Here is a 21,805-nt window from a genome sequence, read left to right as displayed (position 1 = left end):
TGCTATCGTTAGGGTGTCATCATTATACATAGGTAGCAGATACTACGTAGGATCACACGCGGTGCCATGCGACTAACTTAGACGTGGATCCGATCTCGAGCGAACTTGACCCGATGATGTGGATTCCGAATCAAACACGAAACTTGATCTTCGATCATGCCTAGGAGAGCCCCATGGTCGGTCAGTCATATAGAACATGTCTCGGGCCAATGAATGGCCGAATTTACCTCCTCTTCCTCTGTCTTATCAAGACTTTCTTCGTCGTGGAAGGCTATTAATTGCACGTACACACAAATACAAGCATCATGAATGGCCTTTACCGCGAGAATGGCTGGTTCGGCAAAGAGCCATGGTGGAAGGATGCTACTTTCTACCAAGTTTACCCAGCAAGCTTTAAAGATTCCGATGGTGATGGCTGGGGGGACATCCCAGGCCTTATCTCCAAGATAGACTATCTTCATCAGCTCGGCGTCGATGTAGTGTGGTTATCGCCGGTTTTCGAAAGCCCTCAAGCCGATATGGGCTACGATGTATCGGACTACCAGAAAATCTACGCGCCGTATGGAACTGTCGACGACGTCGATGCGCTCATAGAAGCATGCCATTCCAGAGACATGAAGTTGATCCTCGACTTGGTGGTGAATCATACTTCCGTCGAGCATGAGTGGTTCAAGGAATCCCGTTCGTCAAAGACCAACCCGAAGAGGGATTGGTACATCTGGAAACCGGCACGGTACGACGCGCAGGGCCAACGGGTCCCACCAACAAATTGGCGAGGGTATTTCGCTAGTTCCACCTGGACTTGGGATGAAAATACTGAGGAATATTACCTGCATCTCTATGCGCCCGAGCAGCCAGATCTTAACTGGGAATCGAAGACATGCCGCGAGGCGATCTATGAGAATACGATGCGATTTTGGCTCGAGCGTGGCGCGGATGGATTTAGGATCGATACTGTCAATAAATACAGCAAACGCACCGAGTATATCGATGCGCCGATTACGGATTCAAACTCGCCGTGCCAACCGGCCCCGGAGATGTGGTGCAATGGGCCACGTATCCACGAGTTCATTCATGAGATGCGGGCGAAAGCGCTCGAACCCTACGGAGCTGTCTCCGTTGGCGAGCTATCAAACACGCCGCATCCTAGTCAGGTCCTGCCGTACGTGTCGGCAGCAGCGGAGGAACTGGACATGGTTTTTGAATTTTCCATGATTCGTTTAGGAACTGGCGGCATGTTCGGTCCCAAATACACGTATGTGCCGTTTACCTTGCCGCAAATGAAAGCAATCGTCGCAAAATGGCAAACCTTCATCGAAGGTACGGACGGGTGGACAACGGTATTCTGTGAGAATCACGATAACGGGCGAGCGGTGAGCCGATTTGGCGACTGCTCCACACCCGAGCTTTGGCGATCGAGCGCAAAAGCTCTCGCGCTCTGGCAAGCCACGTTGACAGGGACACTCTTCCTTTACCAGGGTCAGGAAATCGGTATGACAAACATGCCAGCCACGTGGGATATCGACGAGTACAAAGACGTGGAGAGCTTAAACTTTTATGCCGAGGCACTGGCCTCCGGGGACGAGAAGACGGTTGCAGACACGATGCATGGCTTGCGCATCCTAGCCCGTGACCACTCGCGAATTCCTTTTCAATGGGATGACTCCCCTAATGCTGGTTTCGCGGAAGAAGGTGTCAAGACGTGGATGCGGGTCCACGATGCCTACCCAAAAATCAATGCCGCAAAGCAAATGGCGGATCCGAATTCGATCCTGAATTTTTACAGACAGATCCTACAACTTCGGAAGAGATATAAGGATTTATTCGTATTTGGAACTTTTCGATTGTTGAAGGCCGAAGACAAGGCGATCTTCGCATACGTAAAGGAGAGTTCCCTTACGATTCAAGATCCCCAACCGCGGACGAACGGATATACTTCGAACGGCCTTGTCGGGAAGAAAAGAGCAGCGCTAGTAATGCTCAACTTTTCCAGTAGTGAGCAGGACTGTATAGACGTCAGGGATATATTAGGATGTGGTGTTGGAGAGGTTGCAAGGCTACTAATTAGTACGCGACAAGAGCTTGATGGTGAGGGATGGAAGCTTAGAAGTGACACTATATTACCAGCTTTAAAGCCTTGGGAAGGACGTGTTTATGTCAATTTCAACTAGAATTTCAACCGGATACATGTGTGTGTCCAGAGTTGTTCTAAATGGGGAGAAACAATTGAGAACACTCTGAATCTAATGTATGTATAAAAGGAAACGAAAAGAAAGTTTCAGTTTCTAAATGTTATTAACATTGATTTTCATACCCATTACACTGGGCATGTGACTTAAGCGATTACCTAATATGCATATAAACAAGAAATATTTACATGCAAATTAGATGGAATATAATCCAAAAGGGGAATTAAATTGCGTGCATATGCATCTAGGTAGAGCCCCTCGATCCCCTCGATTTCCTTGGTTTTAATGGATATAGTGGGTATATGCACGGAAATGGAGCCGTGAATCAATACGTCATTCGACCAAGGGACGGGGGCGGCAGCTACAACTCGTCACGATCATTCGTTCATATAGCGACTTCTGAGATTTCTACCCACTATCGTATTGTCTTTTTTCTTTGACGATTTCACAACCCACATCCACCTAATTATTACCATAAATCTCTCTTCCCTAAACACAGGGTGACCTAGGCCCAGAAGGACATTCTACGATTTGTTCGCCTTTCACATTATCTACCTACACATACCACCTGATATACATACACAACACAAATCAAGAGTAAGTCTACCCTATCAACCATTTCAAAGGCTCTAGCAACGGCGAATAGATATCTATAACCCCAGATCCACGAAAGGAACTAACAGGGGGAAACAGTGTCATACGCCGCCGCAGTCGCATCTGGTCCTAAGCAAACGCCCGAAGAGGTAAGTAACTCCACTTCGACGTCGCTACCCAAACTGTAGTCTTTACTTCGCTTTCCTCCATTCTTCTACTTCCCTCCTAGCGATTTGTTTCCGCGTAGAATCGCGATAACTTTCTGACATTTGTTTTCTCATAGGCCGCTGCTCCCCAACCCCCGGAGATTATCTCTTCCGAATCAGCAAGCACCGCATCCCTCGTTGACGTCGACACACCCTCGGTCCGCACAGTACCATCGGATTTTATGGAGCAGGACGTCAAGACCGAAACACAAGCTACTCGTCAAGAGCTCGAAGATGCGGCCGAGCGCGCTCGCGCCGAGGCCCATCTCGCCAAGAAGAAGGGTTCCGGAAGGGTGCGCAAAGCAGATAGTGTTCTGACTCAGTGGTTTAGTGATTTGAGCGACAATGCCACCACTGCCTTGGTCGTCTCTAACTTGACTGCTGTTATCGGTCTCAGCGCGTACTTGGGCTACAAGGCTTGGGGCTTATATGAGCGTGGACGGTTAGGTTGGAAACCCGTTGGCCTTGGTGTCGGTATTCTAGGCGGCGTGGGCCTCATAGAAGGTATCCTGGGAGGGTAAGAGACTTTTCCCTGTCGAGGCCCCCAAATCCTCATCGTCTCTAGAAAACTAACCATTCCTAGTTACCTCTACAAAGGGAAGAAAAAGCAGTCGTAGATGACTTTCTAGTACGATGTCAGTTGTCCTAATCGGTCGTCTTCACGCGTTATGAGGTTCAGGGGTGGCGATTATCGGCAACACAAGGTTCTCTGCTCATAGTTTATTCCAGCCGAGTTGTTTTTAGTACGACTTCCTTATATGACTTGTTCGTATTCTATGCTCCTTACACGAGCCTCCCACACCTTATATCGAATATGCTTAAACTCGAGGTTTCATTCGTTCCTAGGAAGAGGTGAATACTAGTCGATTTGAGTTAGTCTACGCCCTTCTAACATTATTCCCGGTGATGGCGTCAGGCGTAACGTAAGCCCTTTGCTAGATCTCCGTGACGATAAGACAAGACGTTAGAGCTATATCGACTTCTTCACTTGCTCATAGTTGATTGTATGTCGAATAAGTATCAACTAACAGCATCCTAACATCACAATTGCCTTATCACGAGGTTCACCACTAATTAGAATAATTGATAGGTAAAGGATAGGTAAAGGATAGGTAAAGGATAGGTAAAGGATAGGTACGTAGGTATGCCAGGTTATCAATATTTGAGAAAAGTTGTGAACTCATCGCTTTAGGTCACGGCGAGGCAATCCGCATTGTAGACAAGTTTAGGCATGAAGCTATAATGATTGGTTGTGTGTGAGGTACTTGGGTGAATAGATATATATATAAGAGGAGAGTTTTCCGCTTTTCATAAGTTTAACGCTCAGCAATATAAAGAATTGTCCCCTTGGGATTTGCGAGACACAATACTACCTAGGTACGATTCATCTGATTTAATGGTACTCTTAACCTGTAAGAATTTAGCTCCTATAGGTCATTATTCGTGATTTTATATAGATAAGTACCTATATTACATGTTAGATTCCGGTTACAAATATTTCTAGCTAATGATATAGCATGATATAATTGTCGTATAGTTGATTCGCCATTAACCGAGAGGGGTGGCCGAAGGATTGCACGGGATTACGTACACCGGAAGAGAGGGTGTAAACGATGAATGCTCCGACTATGATGCTTTAATACCTAACTAAGGTACCTAAATAGGTTGCGTGATTTACGGAGATGTAACAGGTCAGTTAATGGCTCCTGGTTTGGTACCAAGGTAGGTACCTTTAAAAGAATGCAGCTCGCATTATTTTACCTAATCCTGCCCCGTTAGTTCATGTTCTCTAACCCGAGCAGGTGCCAAGTATCTGAGAGACATCCCCGAGAAATTTATGGCCGGTACCGGTTCGGCCGGATCCCTCGTGACTATAGCCGATAAAATATTAATAGCCAAGAGGCGAAACCCAATGTTTGGCCACTCCGAAGCCCGAACGAAGTTGATGCGCCAACCCACTTAGCCCCGTAGGTGTGGGTTGCAAAAGTCGGGAATTGCGCCGGCTATTTACCTACTATGGCCAATGCAGTGCCGGGGATAAGGAAAGAAGACAGGAGGGTTTCGAAAAAGGGGTACGAAGTAAAAGACATTGGTAAACAGCATAACCCATATACAAACCTACCTACCAAGTACCTGTAGATCCGTAGGTAGATATGGATACCAGCAATGCGGTATTGATACAGTAACATCCACCTGGTTATAACCTCGGTACTTTTCACCGAATTATAGGTGGGTAATCAGTAACAGTGCGTCGTCGATCCCACCATGTTCAAGTTGATATCTCTGAGTCGGGAATAAGCCGCGTGTATGGGTGGCTGAAATTATCAGACCAATTAGTGATACTCAGGGCGGGTTCGAATATTTACCTACCTACTAAGTAGAGGTCGCATTGCGGCTTGAGTGGGGGAGATGGGTCAAATCGTGTGGCTAATTCCACTAAGTTGCCAGCCTGCCGGTCTGCCAGCATACAGTTCCAGTATGAATCCTTCCCGTGGTTATTCCCGAATAGACACCTAGAGTTTCGTCGGCAATAATGATAATGTCAAAATTTGACATAGCATCACAAGACGCACGCGCACACACACACACACACACAACACCGATTGCCATCCTCACGTAAGTTCTATCATTGGTTAGGTAGGTAGGCTATAGATTCGCTGACTCGTATAGTAGAGCCTTGAGATTTAAAGTACCTATAGATGTCAGATAGCACCATAGCACCCTTCCGGGTTAGTTGTCTACACCTTTCCCCTACTGCTCTTTTTTTTTTGGTTCATCTCAAGTTAAAGCGGTAGTGTCCTGTACCCACGTAACTACATGTCGCCCATCCAGTCTTTTTAGGTACTTGGATCTATACTTAAAAATCTCCGGATTTCGGCGGTAACATATACCTACGTTATGCCCCTGAAGTCTCATGGCTCTCGAATGCATGTTGCTGAACTCAGGATTGTGGCATCCATCCATATTGTGCAGCTTACTGTTACATTTTCCACTCTTGTGCAAATGCATCATACTCTAAGTATGGCCTACCTCTTAGTATCTTCCCCGGAGGGCGGAGGAGCGATGTCTTAAGCCGAAGACGCGATGAGCGTCTGGGCCAGTATAATAACAAGGGAAACTCTCCCACATTCTAGGTAGGTCAGCGGTAGTGATACAACTTGTTTAGCTCTCTACATTACTAGTGATTATCGAAACTCCACAGTTATAACATAACCCTGAAGACATCGTCATAGTTATATATTCTTTTATACCAAAGAGTTACACGCGGTGACCTGAAAGACAACAGCTCCCAGTATCCCTAGTGATGGCGGCAATCGCGAACAAAGGGACGAACGGTTCTAGCAAGCCCGAATATGGACGTCGATTAATTCCCCATATAATCGATGGGTTCGCAAAGGATGATCCCTCACGGGAGGCATTCTCTATCCCTCGATCCGAGAACCCTAAAGATGGATGGAGAGTCATCACGTTTAAGCAATATGCGAATGCCATCAACCGCGTCGCGCATAGAATTATCGAGGAGTGCGGGACACCTTCGTCGGGTTCATTCCCGACAATAGCCTATATCGGTCCAAATGATGCCCGTTATGTCGTGCTCATGGTTGGCGCAATCAAGGCTGGCTACAAGGTACTTATATTCCTTAGAAGAAGTTTACTGGGTAATTAACTGCTGCTACAGGCTCTCTTTATCTCGCCTCGCAACTCCTATGAGGGACAAATTTCCCTGTTTGAGAGGACGGACTGCAAAATAATCGCGTTTGCAAAACAGCAGCGGTCGCTGGTTAAGCCCTGGTTACAAGAACGGGACATGCAGGCCATAGAAGTTGGCGAAATTGAAGCTTGGTTTCCGGAACAGGATGTCAAGCCGTTCCCTTACGAGAAAACATTCGAGGAAGCTGAATGGGAACCTGCAGTTGTCCTACACACTAGTGGAAGCACCGCGCTTCCCAAGCCTATCGTTATCACAAACGGCCTGATAGCTACGAACGATGCATTCAAAGAAACGCCAGATTTCAATGGAGCCGTTTCCTGGATGAAAGGGTTCGCAAGTCTCGCACGAAGGCATCTTCTTCCGAGTAAGGCGGCCCCTGGAAATTAATGCGAATGCCGCTAATAAGTTCCAGTGCCTCTATTCCACGCTGCAGGACTTTACATTTTCGTCTTCTCGGCCATATATTGGGACACCCCGATCGCCTTCGGAATCGGTGAACGCCCGTTGTCTATCGACTTGGCTATCGAGTGTCTTGAGAACGTAGATGTCCAGGGGATCATGCTTCCGCCCGCTATGCTAGAAGAGATGAGTCACAGCGACGAGCTCATTCGACCACTAGCTAAGCTTAACATCGTTACGTTCGGTGGAGGTAAGAATACCTCTTCATACCTAATTTATGTGTTTTTGATACTAATTCCTGTAGGAAATCTTAACAAGGAAGCTGGTGACAGACTAGTGAAGAACGGCGTATTCCTTAACAACGTGATTGGTGCTACGGAGTAGGCCTATGGAAATATTGCATCTTGCTTATAATTAGCTAACGTTCCCCAGGTTTACTCTTTTCCCGATGTTTACTCAGCCAAACCCGGAGCTCTGGCAATATTTCATATTTAACGAGGAGGCGATTGGAGCGGATTGGCGCAGGGTTGATGGCACTGAGGATGTCTACCGACTTGTGATGGTTCGCAAGGACAAACATCCCGGTCTCCAGGGGATTTTCTATACATTCCCAGATATGAACGAATACGACACTAAGGACATGTATAGACCACATCCAACTCTCCCCCAACAATGGATATACTATGGACGATCCGATAACATCATCGTCTTCAGTAACGGTGAAAAGCTAAACCCGATTGGTATTGAAGAGACCGTCGACGGGCATCCCGAGGTCAAGGGCGCTCTGGTGGTTGGCACTGACCGCTTCCAAGCCTCGCTCCTTATCGAACCATGGAAATCCCCGCAGAGCGAAGAAGACGCGGAGAAACTCATCGATCGGATATGGCCGTATGTCGAAAGAGCCAACAAGGAGAACGTCGCACATGGCCAAATTTCACGCCAGTTCATAATGTTAGCTGATGCAAAGAAACCATTCCATCGAGCTGGGAAAGGAACAATTCAACGAGCAAGCACATTGAAGGAGTATAAGGACGAGATTGATAAGTTATACGAGGAAGCGGACCACCTTTTCGATGTTAGTACGATAAAGATCGACGCGACTTCTGAGGATACGTTAATAGAATCGATCCGGAAAATGTTCGAGACTGGATTAGGATTCAAGGGCGAACTAGGGCCGGACACCGATTTCTTCTCAGCTGGTATTGATTCATTGCTCGTCATTAACGCCTCTCGGCTCCTTCATGGCGCATTGGAAGCTGCCGGGCACCAGATTGCCCCATCTGCGGTAGCTGCTCGCTCTATCTATACTAACCCGACGCCACGGAAACTTGCAAAATTCATCCTCTCAATTTTAAATGAAGGGGAGGAATCCAGTACCAGTGGAAGTGAGGGCGACCAGGTTAAAGCTATGAAATCGCTTTGGGAGAAATACACGGCCAACCTTCCAGAGAAACGGGGAGAGAGGCCTGATCCACTAGACGAAGGTCAAACGGTACTCCTAACCGGATCCACAGGCATGCTAGGATCATATATGCTGGATCTTATGGTAAAAAACCCGTCAGTGAAGAAAATCGTCTGCTTGAATAGATCAGAGGACGGTGGCGCGAAGCGTCAGGCACAATCTGCCGAAAACCGGGGACTTAGCGCAAACTTCGCATCGAAAACTGAATTCTTTCACGTCGATATGTCGCGTCCAGATTTCGGACTTCCGCAAGGCACATACGATCGACTACTAGTTGAGGCAGATCGCGTGATCCATAACGCATGGCCAGTTAATTTTAACATGCCCGTCGAGTCATTTGAGCCACATATCCGTAGTGTTCGAAACATCGCCGACTTTGCTACGAATTCAGCGAAGCGCGCAGCTGTCGTTTTCATCTCGTCGATAGGCACAATAGAACGCTGGGGCAACAAGAACGGCGAAGTTCCAGAAGGACGAATCGATGATCTCGAAGTCGCTGATGGTGGTTACGGGCGCAGCAAGATGATTGGTAGTCTTATTCTAGAGGATGTTGCCAAAGCGGGCGACTTTCCAGCTGCCATGATCCGCGTCGGGCAAATCGGCGGCCCCGAGGCGGAGGCGGGACAATGGAATAAGCATGAATGGTTTCCGTCAATCGTTGCTAGCAGCTTGTACCTCGGTGCCCTCCCAAGCGACCTGGGAATAATGGACCGCATCGACTGGACACCGGCCGAAAGTATCGCGAATCTGGTACTCGAAGTTGCTGGCATCTCCCAGAAGCTCGTGGCCAATGAGATTAGCGGCTATTATCACGGCGTAAATCCGTCTGGCAAACCTTGGGCCGAGCTGGCGCCAGCCGTACAAGAATTTTATGGCAAGGACCGTATCCGGGAACTAATCAGCTTCAGGGAGTGGATCGACCGGCTAGAGAAGACACAAGCTAACGATACCCAAGCTCTGGGTAAGAATCCAGGCATTAAGCTGATTGATTCTTACCGAGGCATGTCAGATGCCTACGAAGCAGGCAAGAGGCCTGTTGTCTGCTCTATGAAACGTACGACGGAGCGTAGCGGAACGATGAAGTCTGCCAAAGCTATCACACCCGATTTGCTGAAGCACTGGTGTAAACAATGGGGGTTTTAAGTGATATTCCAAGCATTGAGTATCACAGAAGACCTACTTGGCAGTTATTTGGCAGTTTGATCCGGAGAAGAAGTGAAGAATTTCATAGATAGTTTGATGAATTTTAGCGTACGTACTATAGATAGAATTTTCACTGTTTAGACCTCTTTGGTTACCTCATGAGGGCCATATGAGATGATGGATACCTAGTATATACACCTAGGCATATCGGCGGGTAGTTTGCGGTAGTTACACTCGAATAGATTAGAGTCGCCTACATTTGTGTAGGAGGACAAATATGAAATTGCTCTTAAGTACATAGAAGAATAAAGGCGTGCACATTGAAAAGGGGTTAGTTAGAAGGATTGATGTTGTATTAAAGTTACCATGGGGGACGCACCCACAGGCCACCCCCCCACGGGCCACCCTGTCTCTCACCAAAACACCTTATCTTTAAATATTCATATTTAAATCAATAAAATATGTAAACTTATATAAATAAAACTAATCGAAAGGCCTTTGGAAGCTGAATCAGATGATATATTTATTTATGTATGCGGCCGTTCCAATGGCGAGAAAGTAGGGATTAAAGTGATGTCATGTATAATTTACCTAATATCTCACTAATTCTTAAAATTTTAGCGCTTAAATTAGGGACCTTTCCCCCTAAAACTCTTAGCTAGACCCCTAGGAACCTAATCTCCTTCGATCTTATCATTATAATTATATTTAATGTTTATAAGACTTCGTAATAGAAGCCTCAAGCCGATTGAGTAGTCGTTGTTTTTATCTTGAAGGCGTACGGGTTGTTTTGAGGGTAGGCCACCTTTTGATCCGAGCTCTCGAAGTTCGAGGAAGAGCAATACATACTCAAGCGCATAGCTAGATAACAACGCTACCTATAATAATATAAAATATATCATTAAATAACTAATGATTAGTATATTATAATACTGGAATATCTAACTATAATGATGCTTGTACGTTATATAATAGGTTGAAGTCTTTGCTAGGGTGAAAATCTAGGAAAATCTAAGAAATCGCTTTTAGGTCCATTATTTTGTAACCCCATAACTCCTCTTAAGGTAATCGTATAAATTAAAAAAACACATCACCATATAGCCCGCCTTCGAAACTACGCATATGCAAAACCTTGTTTAAATAAATTTGATATTGATAGATCCTGGTGTAAGTGAAAACAAGGTGTTTTGGTGAGAGATGGGGTGGCCCGTTGGGGGGTGGTCCGTGGGTACGTCCCCCATGGTAGCTAAATTGCTAGTTTGAAACCTAAATTTCGTGGCCAGATTTCATACCCTTAAACTTTCTATATGTGTAATGAATTAACCTGAGATGTATTTAATAATGAAAGAAAGTTAAGTGTTAAAATATTTAATTATATTTATAATTTTATTAAATATTTAATTTAAAATTTCGGTACTGTTGTAAGTTGAATGTTTTTAAATTCAGTGTGCACACATACAAAGCATGATATGGGCATGGGCCATTATTGATAAGAAGGCAACTAAAAAAATAAATTTCGTTAAATCATGAATACATTCATGGGCATATCAAATAAAAAGTTCCTTGGTAAGCACTTTTTGGCTTGGATACCCAGTGTATTGGTTAACGTCTATGATTTTTCATAGGCTAATAATGAATTTATACTACTGGGGTACCTATGTATTGTACCTACCTGGTACTGTAGAATATCGAATGTTTAAGTCAATGGTCAAAATTGGAGTTCTATGCCCTAGGTGTAGGCTACTAGTAGGTAGGTGCAACTGTGGCTAGGGTTCATTTCGTCAAATGTCCGCCCGATTAATAGACGCCAAGTGGGCTGTTTGTGGCTCAGTAGGTATTTTGGCAGTCAAGAGTGGGTGGCTAGTGTGATTTCGCCCCCGATCAGCCTAGGGAACTAGGGAAACTTTACCGTCCACCCTGAAATTTCAACAAGCAAAAAAAATTAAGGAATTTCCAAGTCGTCACCGAAAAAAAAGAAACTCACTTCTCGATACATACCCAACACCTACTTTGCAGAGCAATAAGAAAAAAAACCACTTCATCGATATCGTAACTTACTTAGGTAGCTTTACGAACTTTATACGATTCCTTATTGTTATGCGATCTTGTGGGAGCATTCTATGCAACATATAGATCGTTTGACAACAACTTCTATTACCCGAGCATTCACACCCACATTCACATTTACGTATGCATGAACCCATATGCCTCTAAGCCCCTAAGCCCCTGAGCCCCGAGCCGCCTCGTAACCTTGATATTGTCATTCATCGCGCGTCACAACACTAAACTCGAAGCTAAACAGGAATCCGCTTGAATCCCCTCAACCCCTCCGAGTATCTTGATTCTCACCTAAGCTTTAAACGTCTGCGCACACGCCTACGAACATTGAACTTCGAACATCCTGTTATTGTTACAGGCCATATTTCTTGTAGAAATACTACCAGCCTTTCCACATCCGTGAGAATGCCGTCAAATCTCCCTTCAAGTTTCGCCTCAGCTGCTGCCGGACAGAACCCGAGCCGTGACACAAGACCAGGCGCTAGGAACGATGGTCGAGGGAACGCCAGCGGAGAATGGTAAGGGTGATGTTGCTCTTTTCTCCCCACCTCTCCCCCCTTCCCCTCCCCCGGACCATCATATGTCTTTGGTTAGGATAGGAAGCTGACCGGGTCTTGTCCCTTTTCCCCCTCTTCTAGGTCTCGTCCGGCACGATCTGCTAATGGCGGTACTCTTACGTTCCGCCGGACGTCGACTACTCCTTCGAGTCAATCCCTAAATCAGATGCAAAGTTCCGAAACGCTCCAATCGGCTGCTGCTGACCCTGCCGTCATATCTGCTATGCCGGTCGGCTCCACTAACGTCGAAAGTTCGGGTACTCTGAGATATTCTAGGGATCAGCTACTCTCGATTTTCAGTACGGCCTACGATCCTAGTTCCCAACGACCTGATATATCCACCTTGTTCGCACCTGGGTGGAATCCGGGGCACGCCAATGGCTCCGCGTCTAGGGGATGGGGTAAGACCGGCGACTCCCATGTAGCTCCACAAGAGCCAGATATTTGTTGGGACACTCCGGGGTTGACTAAAGCTGTCGGCCTACAGGAGATGAACGCGGAGGAAAAGGAGGTGAGCCTTGCCCTGTTACCTTGTTATCCCAAGTCCTTGATTGCGGCCGGAGGTGTAGAGTACAATTCTTTTCGGAGCTGACTCTATATTAGTTATTCGCATCTGATGTTAATTCTTCTATAAAGCCGCCAGCTCAGAATAAAGATGGGAATCATCCCGGAGGAGGGGTAAATGGTCGAAAGACTTCACTCTCACATGGAAGCTCCACTAACTTCGGACTCTCTTCACCTTCGGCTTCGTCGAGGCCTGGTACAAGACGGCGTGAAACTACCGACACGAATCCTTATTCCGGCGGTGGCGGCTTGACCTCTCCGGCGTCCGCGACGCGTCCCCCCCGAGACGATTCATCACACTGGTTTGGCCGAAAAAATACGGACGCGAAGGACTTGACCTTTGAGGAGCCTGAAGAGGACACCAATGCACGCGACGCTTCTGCCAAGACTCTGCCTTTCGGTGGATTGATGCGTAACAATACGATCCCAGGCTCTGGGCTCGGCGGTACGTCCCCTTGGCAAACGTCAACGTCAACGTCGGCGTCGGCGGCGACCACGTTACCTGGCATAGGTAGTTTTGGAAATTTCGCCCTACCGGGTTCTACTATCGGGGAGAAGCGGTCTGGAAACCCACGTGGCGAAAGTCGCTTGGCGCATTTGATTCCTAAGGAAAGCTCCGATAGTATCGCGACAAAATCGAATGAAAGCTCCGCGCCAGATTCAAATCGCCTGTGGCGTCCTCGACAACGTACTGACACCGACCCTTTTGGCGAAGACAGTGTCTCGGGCAGCGCTGTGTTAGGAGGTGCTCAAGATACAAGCCCCCCTCCGATGTCTCATCTGTCTCTTCATGCCCCTTACGATACTCCAGTGAAAGGTTCTACGGGAGATTTTGGAATGGCCAGCCTCAACTTGGGTGGCAACATAGAACACGAACAAGCCCCTCTAAGTCCGTCAGAAACGAACCCTTTCCGAAGTCCTCCGGGCGAGCGTGGTGAACATGAGGACATCGGTGATAGGCAGCATGGCTCTATCGGTGTTTCTGATCACGTCTCCGGTTTCAGTGGAGGGGTGCCACGCTCCTTTGCCCATGCGGGATTTGATGGTAGTGATCGCAGCCAGACTTCTAGTGTCGGGGCAAAGGTTTATCCACCTCTAAGCAACCTCACTGGTTGGCCATCCTCGAGTACCCCGGATCGAGAGCGTGCGCCTTTCACTAGCTTTGGCGGTTCCTTATTTGGCACTGTTGGTGACCTTCAGTCCCCTAGTCTAGGGAATCTTGGCGGCGTCTTTGGACCTTCGAGTGCGGGAGGCTTCGGCGGTTCCGGGTCCTTTGGTCGAGCGAGCAAGCTTGGTTCGTTGTTCCCTCCGGCGATGCAGGCGCAGATGCAGTCCCAGGACAATGAAAGTCTGGGCGACTCGATACCGGAGCTTCGTCAACCAAATCCGCTAGGTGCTATCGGCCGTACCGCTCCCGGCGACCATGCTCGGGAAACTGATAGCCCTATGCGAGCAGGCAGAGGAATTTTTTCCGAGATGTTTGCCCAGGCCGAGCCTAGTCGAACTCCGGTGAGCTCTGAACCCTTACATGGTGGCATCTCAAGTGCCCCCCATAGCCAGGCCTTCACGGCAACCAGTACTGCGCCATCGTACCCCGCCGGCCAGACATCTGATCCCCCCTCGGTCCAGTCCCGCACTATGGTCATGCCCGACCGGATGAGATGGGTGTATCTTGATCCTCAAGGTCATCAGCAGGGTCCGTTCACCGGGCTGGAAATGAATGATTGGTACAAGGCCAATTTCTTCACTCCAGATTTACGAGTTAAGAAATTAGAGGACTCGGAATTCGAGCCGTTAGGGCAACTGATAAGGCGCATTGGTAACTCTCGTGAGCCCTTCCTAGTTCCTCAGATCGGCATACCTCATGGCCCACCATCGCAAACCGGCCCGTTCTCGAATTCGGGAGGCGTGATCCAGCCACCACTCGTCAATGCATTCCCCAGTTTTGGTAGGACCTTGACAGCGGAAGAGCAGAATAATCTCGAGAGAAGAAAACAAGAAGAGCAGTATCTGATGGCCCGTCACCGCGAATTCTATGCTACCCAGCAATCTATGGCTAGGGTTCCCATTCCTAGTGTTCCGGGATTGCACCATCATTCCAGCGCCCACAGTCTGCAGAGCCAGCCAAGTTTCGGTAGTATTACGTCTCCTATCACGATGCCCCCGCAACCTCCCATCGGCGCCATCGGAACTGCGGGTTCTTTTTTCGACACGCCAGCTACACATCAAGCCGCGGTACAAGGTAGTTCTGGACAAGGGTTAGACATGTTTAGAGAGGATGAACTTGCTCGTCTATCAGGGCCAGAACGCCAGATGTTAGCTGGCCTCCACAGTACCGGGGCGGTAGGCGGCAACCTCCCCCCGCAGCCTATTGGGGCTCCCACTTCAGAAGCAGGCGTGCGAAGCCAGCTCCCAGGTTCTAGCGAGCTGGTTGAAGACACTGAAGGGTTTCGAGGAAGGTTGCAAGAATTCGAAAAGCTTAGGGCGCAGCATGATGCCGAAATGATGGAGCGACAAGTCTCACCTCTTCGCGATGTCAGTAATGAGCAAATGTCTAAGTTAAGCCCACCTGTTCAAAATGCTGAACCCGGGTTTTCTAAACAATCTCCCGACGCGGATACTACTCACCGTCAGGCCGAAGCAGACCAGTCGGTTTCTTTGACTAAGCAGTATCAGCAGGCGCAAGCCGCTGCAGCCGCTGCAAAGGTTACCGGGCTACCAATGCCTTTCCCACCACCCCCGTCTGCTACTCCTTTGCCGGCTCCCGCTCCTCAGCGGGTTAAGTCTAATCTACCCGAACAATATGCTACAAGCTCCCGATCCGGTACGCCTGATATCACACCGTCATCTGCAACAGCTCAGCCGCCGCCTCTCGCGCCGTGGGCTAAAGAGGTTGGCATGGAGTCGCACAAGGGCCCTAGCCTCAAGGAGATCCAGCAGGCAGAGGCTCTAAAGGCCGCCAAGGCCGAGGAAGCTGCAGCACTTGCCCGCCGTGTTATGCTTGAGCAGGAAGCAGTACGAGAACGTGAAAAGGCCGCTGCCGCTGCTCCGGGTCTCCCTACAACTAGCACGTGGGGAACCGCATCTCCCGTCAATCCCGGGACGAGCAGTAGTCCTTGGGCGAAGCCAGCCCCAGGGAAGGTACCCGTATCTGGACCAGTGGTCCAGACACAAGTCTCGGATAAAAAGAAGACACTAGCCGATATCCAACGCGAAGAAGAGGCTCGCAAGCAGAAAGCGAAGGACGCGGCCGTACAAGCTGGACTCGCAGCTAGCGCTGGAAAGCGTTATGCTGATCTCGCTAGCAAGCCCAATTCGGTTCCTGCACCTAGTCAAACACCCACAGCCAATACGTCAGGGTGGGCTACCGTCGGAGCTGGCGGTAAGGTTAAACCACCGACCGGTCCTGCTTCCCAAGCGCGGCCTTCGAGCGCGGCGAAGCCAACGCCTGCTGTAGCGGCTCCTCCACCACGACCGGCCGTCGCCAAACCCGCAAACCCGATAGTCGGCGCCACCCACACAGAAGCTATGGATGAGTTCAATAAATGGCTCCATGTTCAGTTGGCTAAAGGAATAACGGGTGTTACGGACAGTAAGTTGAGAATTAGTCAGGCGGCTATCACATATACAAGGACGACTACTAACGGCGATATTCAAACAGTTGAGGCCTTTGCCAACACGCTCATAGGGTTCCCTCTAGTGGGCGATCTTATATCGGATGCGATATACGCTAACTCTAAAACGATGGATGGACGTCATTTTGCGGAGGAGTTCATCCGTCGCAAGAAGCTAGCCGACCGAGGTGTAGTTGAGAAGCAGCCTGCAAAGAGCCCCTCGGTGGACACACAGTCTAGCACGGCTGGAGGTTGGAACGAGGTGGCTAAGAAGAGCAGCCACAAGGAGCCTGGTAGCGATACCAACTCGATGCAGGGTGCCGGCTTCAAGGTAGTTCCTGGGCGCAAGAAGGGAAAGAAATGATGGATTCTAAATGTTGAATCTAATGGCTGACGAGCTCAAGCATATGAGTGTCAGGGGTTATGGGCTCTGATGAGATGTAATGAAAATCCATGTGTAAAGGAGTTGTTCATGTATAGTAGCAAGGATCGGCCCCTTCCACGATGGAGTGCGCAGACGATAATTGATGTAAAGATGAATGATAAGAATTGCTTCTACGTTTAGGAGCTATATACGTTTGTGCTCAAATTCCTTAATACGATCATTTCTTGAGCTTGAGCGTGGTGTATAGACCTCAACTTCGCCGGGAGGTAAGTGCCTAATTTGCATAGATCTTTCGTTTTACGGCATTACCTAGTGGTATCCATACCTACTGTAACTAGTTCCTAGTACATACTTCGTAGGCACTGTACCTAAGAACCCAGGACCTGATAATCATTGTGCACGGACCATGTATAGTACCTACCTAGTAAGATGGGGATATGACCTAGGCTGCTAGGTTTTTAGTGTGGAGAAAAAAACGAGATGGCCCCTCCCCCTCGGTGGAAAAGACATCCATTATCGATGAATCTATTCAAGTATTGAATTTGTTCAAGGATATGGGCATTGAATGATATGAATAAATCCATTATATACTAGGTATTCATCGATCTACATTTTCTTATTCAAAAAACGCCTAAGTTATCATACGTATTTACGAGGTACATAAGTTCTCCAGGTTATCCGTACCTAATGCCCGTATTCCATGCGGATCAACCAAACAATTCCTTTTTTAGTTGTGTGCCTTAGACTTACTTTTCCAAGACCCTAAAGCATTAAAAAGCAATATATACCAAATACAACAATATGGCGGATGACGAGTTTTCGCCCGCGAAACTTGGCTCTATCGAGAAGACCTTTGCCGGTTCGTCTTTCCTCGAGGCATTTCATGAAGAGTCATCTGGACGCATAATATCCCAATTTGTCCGGCATATGATAATAGATCAACCTGGGATCGACACACGAATAGAGGGCGGCCCCTACAATATCGCACAGACAGTTCGATTAGGCCTGGCTTCATTATACGCCTTCCTGCAAGCGAATGTTACGGGTCCAGTTCTCGAAAGGTCTAGCGCAGTTGAAGCTATTTTCCTTTCAAGTTTTGCGGAGACAAAGTCTCCAAACGACCAGACGAACGGCAGCGTCGAGGCGCCCATATTATCTTTTAGGAGAATTTGCCTCAGGTCTCTCGACGTGGACGGGGTTTCTCCGTATCCCTATATACCTCATATCGAGTTATTCTGCTTATCTCGCTTTATATTCACATCTGGTGTTATATTGCCCATCGAGTTACCTGAAGTCTGGTCTGACCCACGACAATCTCTTTCACTTCATTTATCCTGGACTCGTCTAAGGATTCACCTCTGGCACTATAAGCTCATCTCTCAGCCATCATTAGGCCCTGGATCATTATTCACCAAAAGTGGTCGTTGGACAGATGTACCAACCCTCCAGGAACGCATAGAAAATAGTCTCATAGAGGCCGAATCTTCTATCATCGGTCCAACCGAAATAGATGAAGACTCAGAGAAATCACAATGGCCTCAGGAATCTCGTGTGCAGTTCCGTTTGGAGGAGGCGGCTTGTCATTTAATGCTTGGGAACGATACAAACGCCCGGAAGGCATTGCAGTCGGCTACGGATATCAGTGGCTTTTCCTACGCACTCTCTGGTGCCCTGGGGAAACGGACAAGATTTCAGGAGAAGAACACTAGTCAGCTCATCGTGCTTGCTAAGAGCCATGCACGATCTCACACGGCATCCGACCAGCGCTTCGACGTAGCGCCCGTTGCACTTCCGCTAAATGACGATACATTATTAGAGAATATCCAGTTCGATAATGGTCAGGCCGATAAATCAGCTTCGGATCTTCCAGCTGAATTGCGAGATATCAATCCGGATGGCCAACCGCAACTTTGTCCAGAAGATCATATCATACTCCTGACTGAAGCTACAATGAGAGATACTTTCTCTCCCGCCGACTCATTGACTTCCGAAGAAATCTTACCCTTTGCTCAACGAGTGATCGATGATAAGTCGACTAACTGGCAAACATATACCCAAGCGCTACTGGTACGATCGCGGATTGAACTCAACAGAAGTCGCACGATCGAACGTGCCGTCTTACAGATGCAAGCGCTTGTAGACCAGGTTATCGTCGAGACGCAAGAGTCTGAAGGTTTGGCGAACAAGCCTCATGGTGATAGCAATAGCACAGCGACTGAATATAGTATTCCAATCATCCAAGTCACCGCTGAACACCAACCAGGCCAGTCGGCTGACGTTCAAAAACCAACCTCATTCCTCCCAGCTCCCAAAACCTCCGAGTCAGCATCCCCACAAGAGAGGCTGCGGTATGTAAACTCTTTATCCTCCCCTCCTCGTTGGCATCTAGAGTCGGAGCTCGCTTATGCTTGGACTTCTGTTGGATCTCTTGTTTCGGCTTTGGAAATCTTTAAACGGTTACGCCTTTGGGCGGAAGTCGCGTTATGCTTAGCAAGCAGCGCATCTACCGATGACCCAGACGGTCGAGGAAGCGGGGGCGAGGAAAAGGCTCGGGCCGTCGTACGGTGGCGATTATTCCACCGCACCTACTATGTTGACGCTGACGCCAAATCAAAGGGCAATATTGACCTAGATGACGCTGAAGTTGATATCTCGTCTCTCAAAGCGGCCGACTTCTATGGTCCGGAACGCTCACCCCCACCCCCTAATTCTTCCAGATTGTTTTGTATACTGGGTGATATCGAAAACGACCCTCAACATTACCACCGTGCGTGGGAGATCTCCAACCGACGTTTTGCGAGGGCGCAGAGATCTCTGGGCGAGCTTCACCTTCAAAAGCAAGAATGGAAGGAAGCTCGAGAAGCATACCTCCTCGCCGTTGGCGTTAATAGGTTAAGCCCGGAGATGTGGAATAGACTCGGCGACATCGAGCTGCGCCTCGGAAATTTTCCCGATGCAGCTGAGGCGTTTCAGAGGGCTATATCAACGGCGAACAATACTTCCGGGGGCGAGGATGCGAGGACCTGGAGCAACCTTGGAACGGCACTTTTAAGCTGGTACCGCCAGATCATCTCGGAGAAAAATGGCCGCCAAGAAAAGCTCGGTAAGAGTGGCTCTGACGTCTTAGACGATATGGTGAGCACAAAGCGGGCAGCTGAACTTGGAAAGTCTGGCCACAAATTACTACAGGACTCCTTAATCGCCTTCAAGCGTGGCGCTACGCTTGCAGATTCGAACTGGCGGATCTGGGATAATGTCATTACCCTAGCAGCTAGCCTATCTCCGGATCCTGATCTAGACGATGTGGTGCTTGGTGTGAGAAATGTGATCCGTATCCGCAAGACAGAAGAGACATTAGACATCGACATCCTTACCCTCCTAGTCAGAGAGGCGACTAAAACGCCAATACCTAGCAGCAATGAAGGTGAACCGAAGATCTACGATCCCAGAAGAGGCACTATTGAAAGCAAAATTGTGGCCCTTTTCGAGAAAGACATTATACCTCTCATCACGACGAATTCGGCGTGCTGGGCTTTGGTCTCCCGTCTTCGTGCATGGCGAAGGGACTGGGTAGGTGCGTTGGATGCGGCCGAGAAGGCATGGAGGACGGCCGTTGGTGGTGTTGGTAGTGCGCTTTCTGCATCCAGTGGAACACAAGGCCAGCAGGGAAGCTGGTTGACAAATGCGGATGCGTGGGAAGCTGTAGTGCAGAGGACATCGGAGTTGGTGGCAGCGTACGAAAATTACGGATCACGGGTGGATAACATTGGTAACAAATGGAAAGGCAAAGCGAGGAGTGCCGTGAGGAGCATCATGGGAAAGGCCAAAGAGTCTTGGGAGGATGATCATAGGTGGCAGACCTTGACGGATATGATGGATGATTTGAAAATGTAGAGTATAAAGAATGAGAGTTCAGCTGTCTCTCTTTGAAACAGTGGCGAGCGCACGGATTCTGCCTACCTACCTACCTTCCTAGTACCTACTAGGTAGGTAGATATAGAGAAAATAGGGATCTGAGAAGGCCACCTTTCTGATCTATACTGGGTACATGCCTAGGTAGGTAGTAGGTAGGTAATGATCAAGCCACCCAAGTGAAAATCACGTTCACGATGTTTTTATTACAAGAGTCATACGTTGATTTGTATCAAATCTGATCTGGGTATAATGGTAAAGGTATAAATTATGATTACCTAGGTAGGTCCCTGACGATATCTACCAGGCAAAAGTCGGTAAATAAAATAAACAAGCCATCCCCTAAGACGCCTTTCCTCCATCTACCTAGGTAGGCAAGCATGATGATAATCAGTGTCCCGTGTCCTGTGTCCCTGTCCTGTGTACCATGTCCACTCTATTACCCTTCTCCAATAACCATTTTACGTATTTGCGCCATGAACTTGATTCCTAGCATCCAGTGATAACATATCCGAGCCCATTCCATCTAAATACCGATATTCCATGCCTGTTTCCCTAGATACACCACTCCGAAGTAAAAATCCGGCAAACAATGCATTTCTGGTTTCAAGATATTGGTCTAGCAAGGCAAGAAGAGGAAGGATAGAGCTAACGTTACAAGAATGTTATGATAGAAACAGGGTATAAAACGCTCTAACAAAGAGGAAAAAGAAAACCCAACCCGATCGACCTTGATAAGAAACCGTGCCGCGGCTCCTTAGTCTCCCCCCCTTACCCATACTCCTCCGTTATGGCCATGCCCGTTCGAAACTACCTGGTGCCTACCTACATGACGCTGTAAACTCCTCATATTCCAACCAGGTACCCCTACATAAACCAAGAAGACACCATCAAAGCGGCCCAGTTGGGAAATGGGAAAGATAAACTATTACAACAATATGACAGAAAAGGAAAGTAAAAGCGAAAGGCAATTCGTGGTAGAAATGAGTATAGAAATGTGTCCGAGCCCC

The 21,805-nt window shown here is 48.1% G+C and overlaps 5 protein-coding genes across 5 annotated transcripts; all 5 read left to right on the top strand.

Moving 5' to 3' along the window:
• The first annotated feature begins 54 nt into the window (after positions 1-54).
• GGS22DRAFT_174783 (glycoside hydrolase family 13 protein) lies at positions 55-2,290 on the top strand. Its single transcript, XM_047963149.1, has one exon. The coding sequence runs from the start codon at positions 306-308 to the stop codon at positions 2,169-2,171; it is 1,866 nt and encodes a 621-aa protein (XP_047814428.1). The 5' UTR covers positions 55-305; the 3' UTR covers positions 2,172-2,290.
• Positions 2,291-2,508: 218 nt separating this feature from the next.
• On the top strand, positions 2,509-3,959 carry GGS22DRAFT_174781 (uncharacterized protein). The gene is made up of 4 exons (XM_047963148.1): positions 2,509-2,786; positions 2,883-2,932; positions 3,067-3,506; positions 3,573-3,959. Coding segments are annotated over exons 1-4 (525 nt in total). The 5' UTR covers positions 2,509-2,785; the 3' UTR covers positions 3,607-3,959.
• A 2,188-nt stretch (positions 3,960-6,147) lies between these two features.
• On the top strand, positions 6,148-9,827 carry GGS22DRAFT_83538 (acetyl-CoA synthetase-like protein). The gene is made up of 5 exons (XM_047968229.1): positions 6,148-6,617; positions 6,669-7,065; positions 7,114-7,350; positions 7,405-7,480; positions 7,533-9,827. The coding sequence occupies exons 1-5, from the start codon at positions 6,294-6,296 to the stop codon at positions 9,703-9,705; spliced, it is 3,207 nt and encodes a 1,068-aa protein (XP_047814426.1). The 5' UTR covers positions 6,148-6,293; the 3' UTR covers positions 9,706-9,827.
• A 1,812-nt stretch (positions 9,828-11,639) lies between these two features.
• Positions 11,640-17,087, top strand: GGS22DRAFT_174776 (uncharacterized protein). The gene is made up of 4 exons (XM_047963147.1): positions 11,640-12,281; positions 12,402-12,831; positions 12,924-16,476; positions 16,546-17,087. The coding sequence occupies exons 1-4, from the start codon at positions 12,169-12,171 to the stop codon at positions 16,860-16,862; spliced, it is 4,413 nt and encodes a 1,470-aa protein (XP_047814425.1). The 5' UTR covers positions 11,640-12,168; the 3' UTR covers positions 16,863-17,087.
• Positions 17,088-17,398: 311 nt separating this feature from the next.
• On the top strand, positions 17,399-21,077 carry GGS22DRAFT_174773 (uncharacterized protein). The gene has a single exon (XM_047963146.1). It carries the CDS (start codon positions 17,685-17,687, stop codon positions 20,775-20,777), a length of 3,093 nt encoding a protein of 1,030 aa, XP_047814424.1. The 5' UTR covers positions 17,399-17,684; the 3' UTR covers positions 20,778-21,077.
• Positions 21,078-21,805: the final 728 nt, after the last annotated feature.

Source organism: Annulohypoxylon maeteangense (genome assembly GCF_022496945.1).
Source record: "Annulohypoxylon maeteangense strain CBS 123835 unplaced genomic scaffold GGS22scaffold_25, whole genome shotgun sequence".
In the NCBI taxonomy this organism is placed as follows: Eukaryota; Fungi; Ascomycota; class Sordariomycetes; order Xylariales; family Hypoxylaceae; genus Annulohypoxylon; species Annulohypoxylon maeteangense.
Note: the sequence above shows the minus strand (reverse complement) of the source record. Positions and strands in the feature narration are given on the sequence as shown.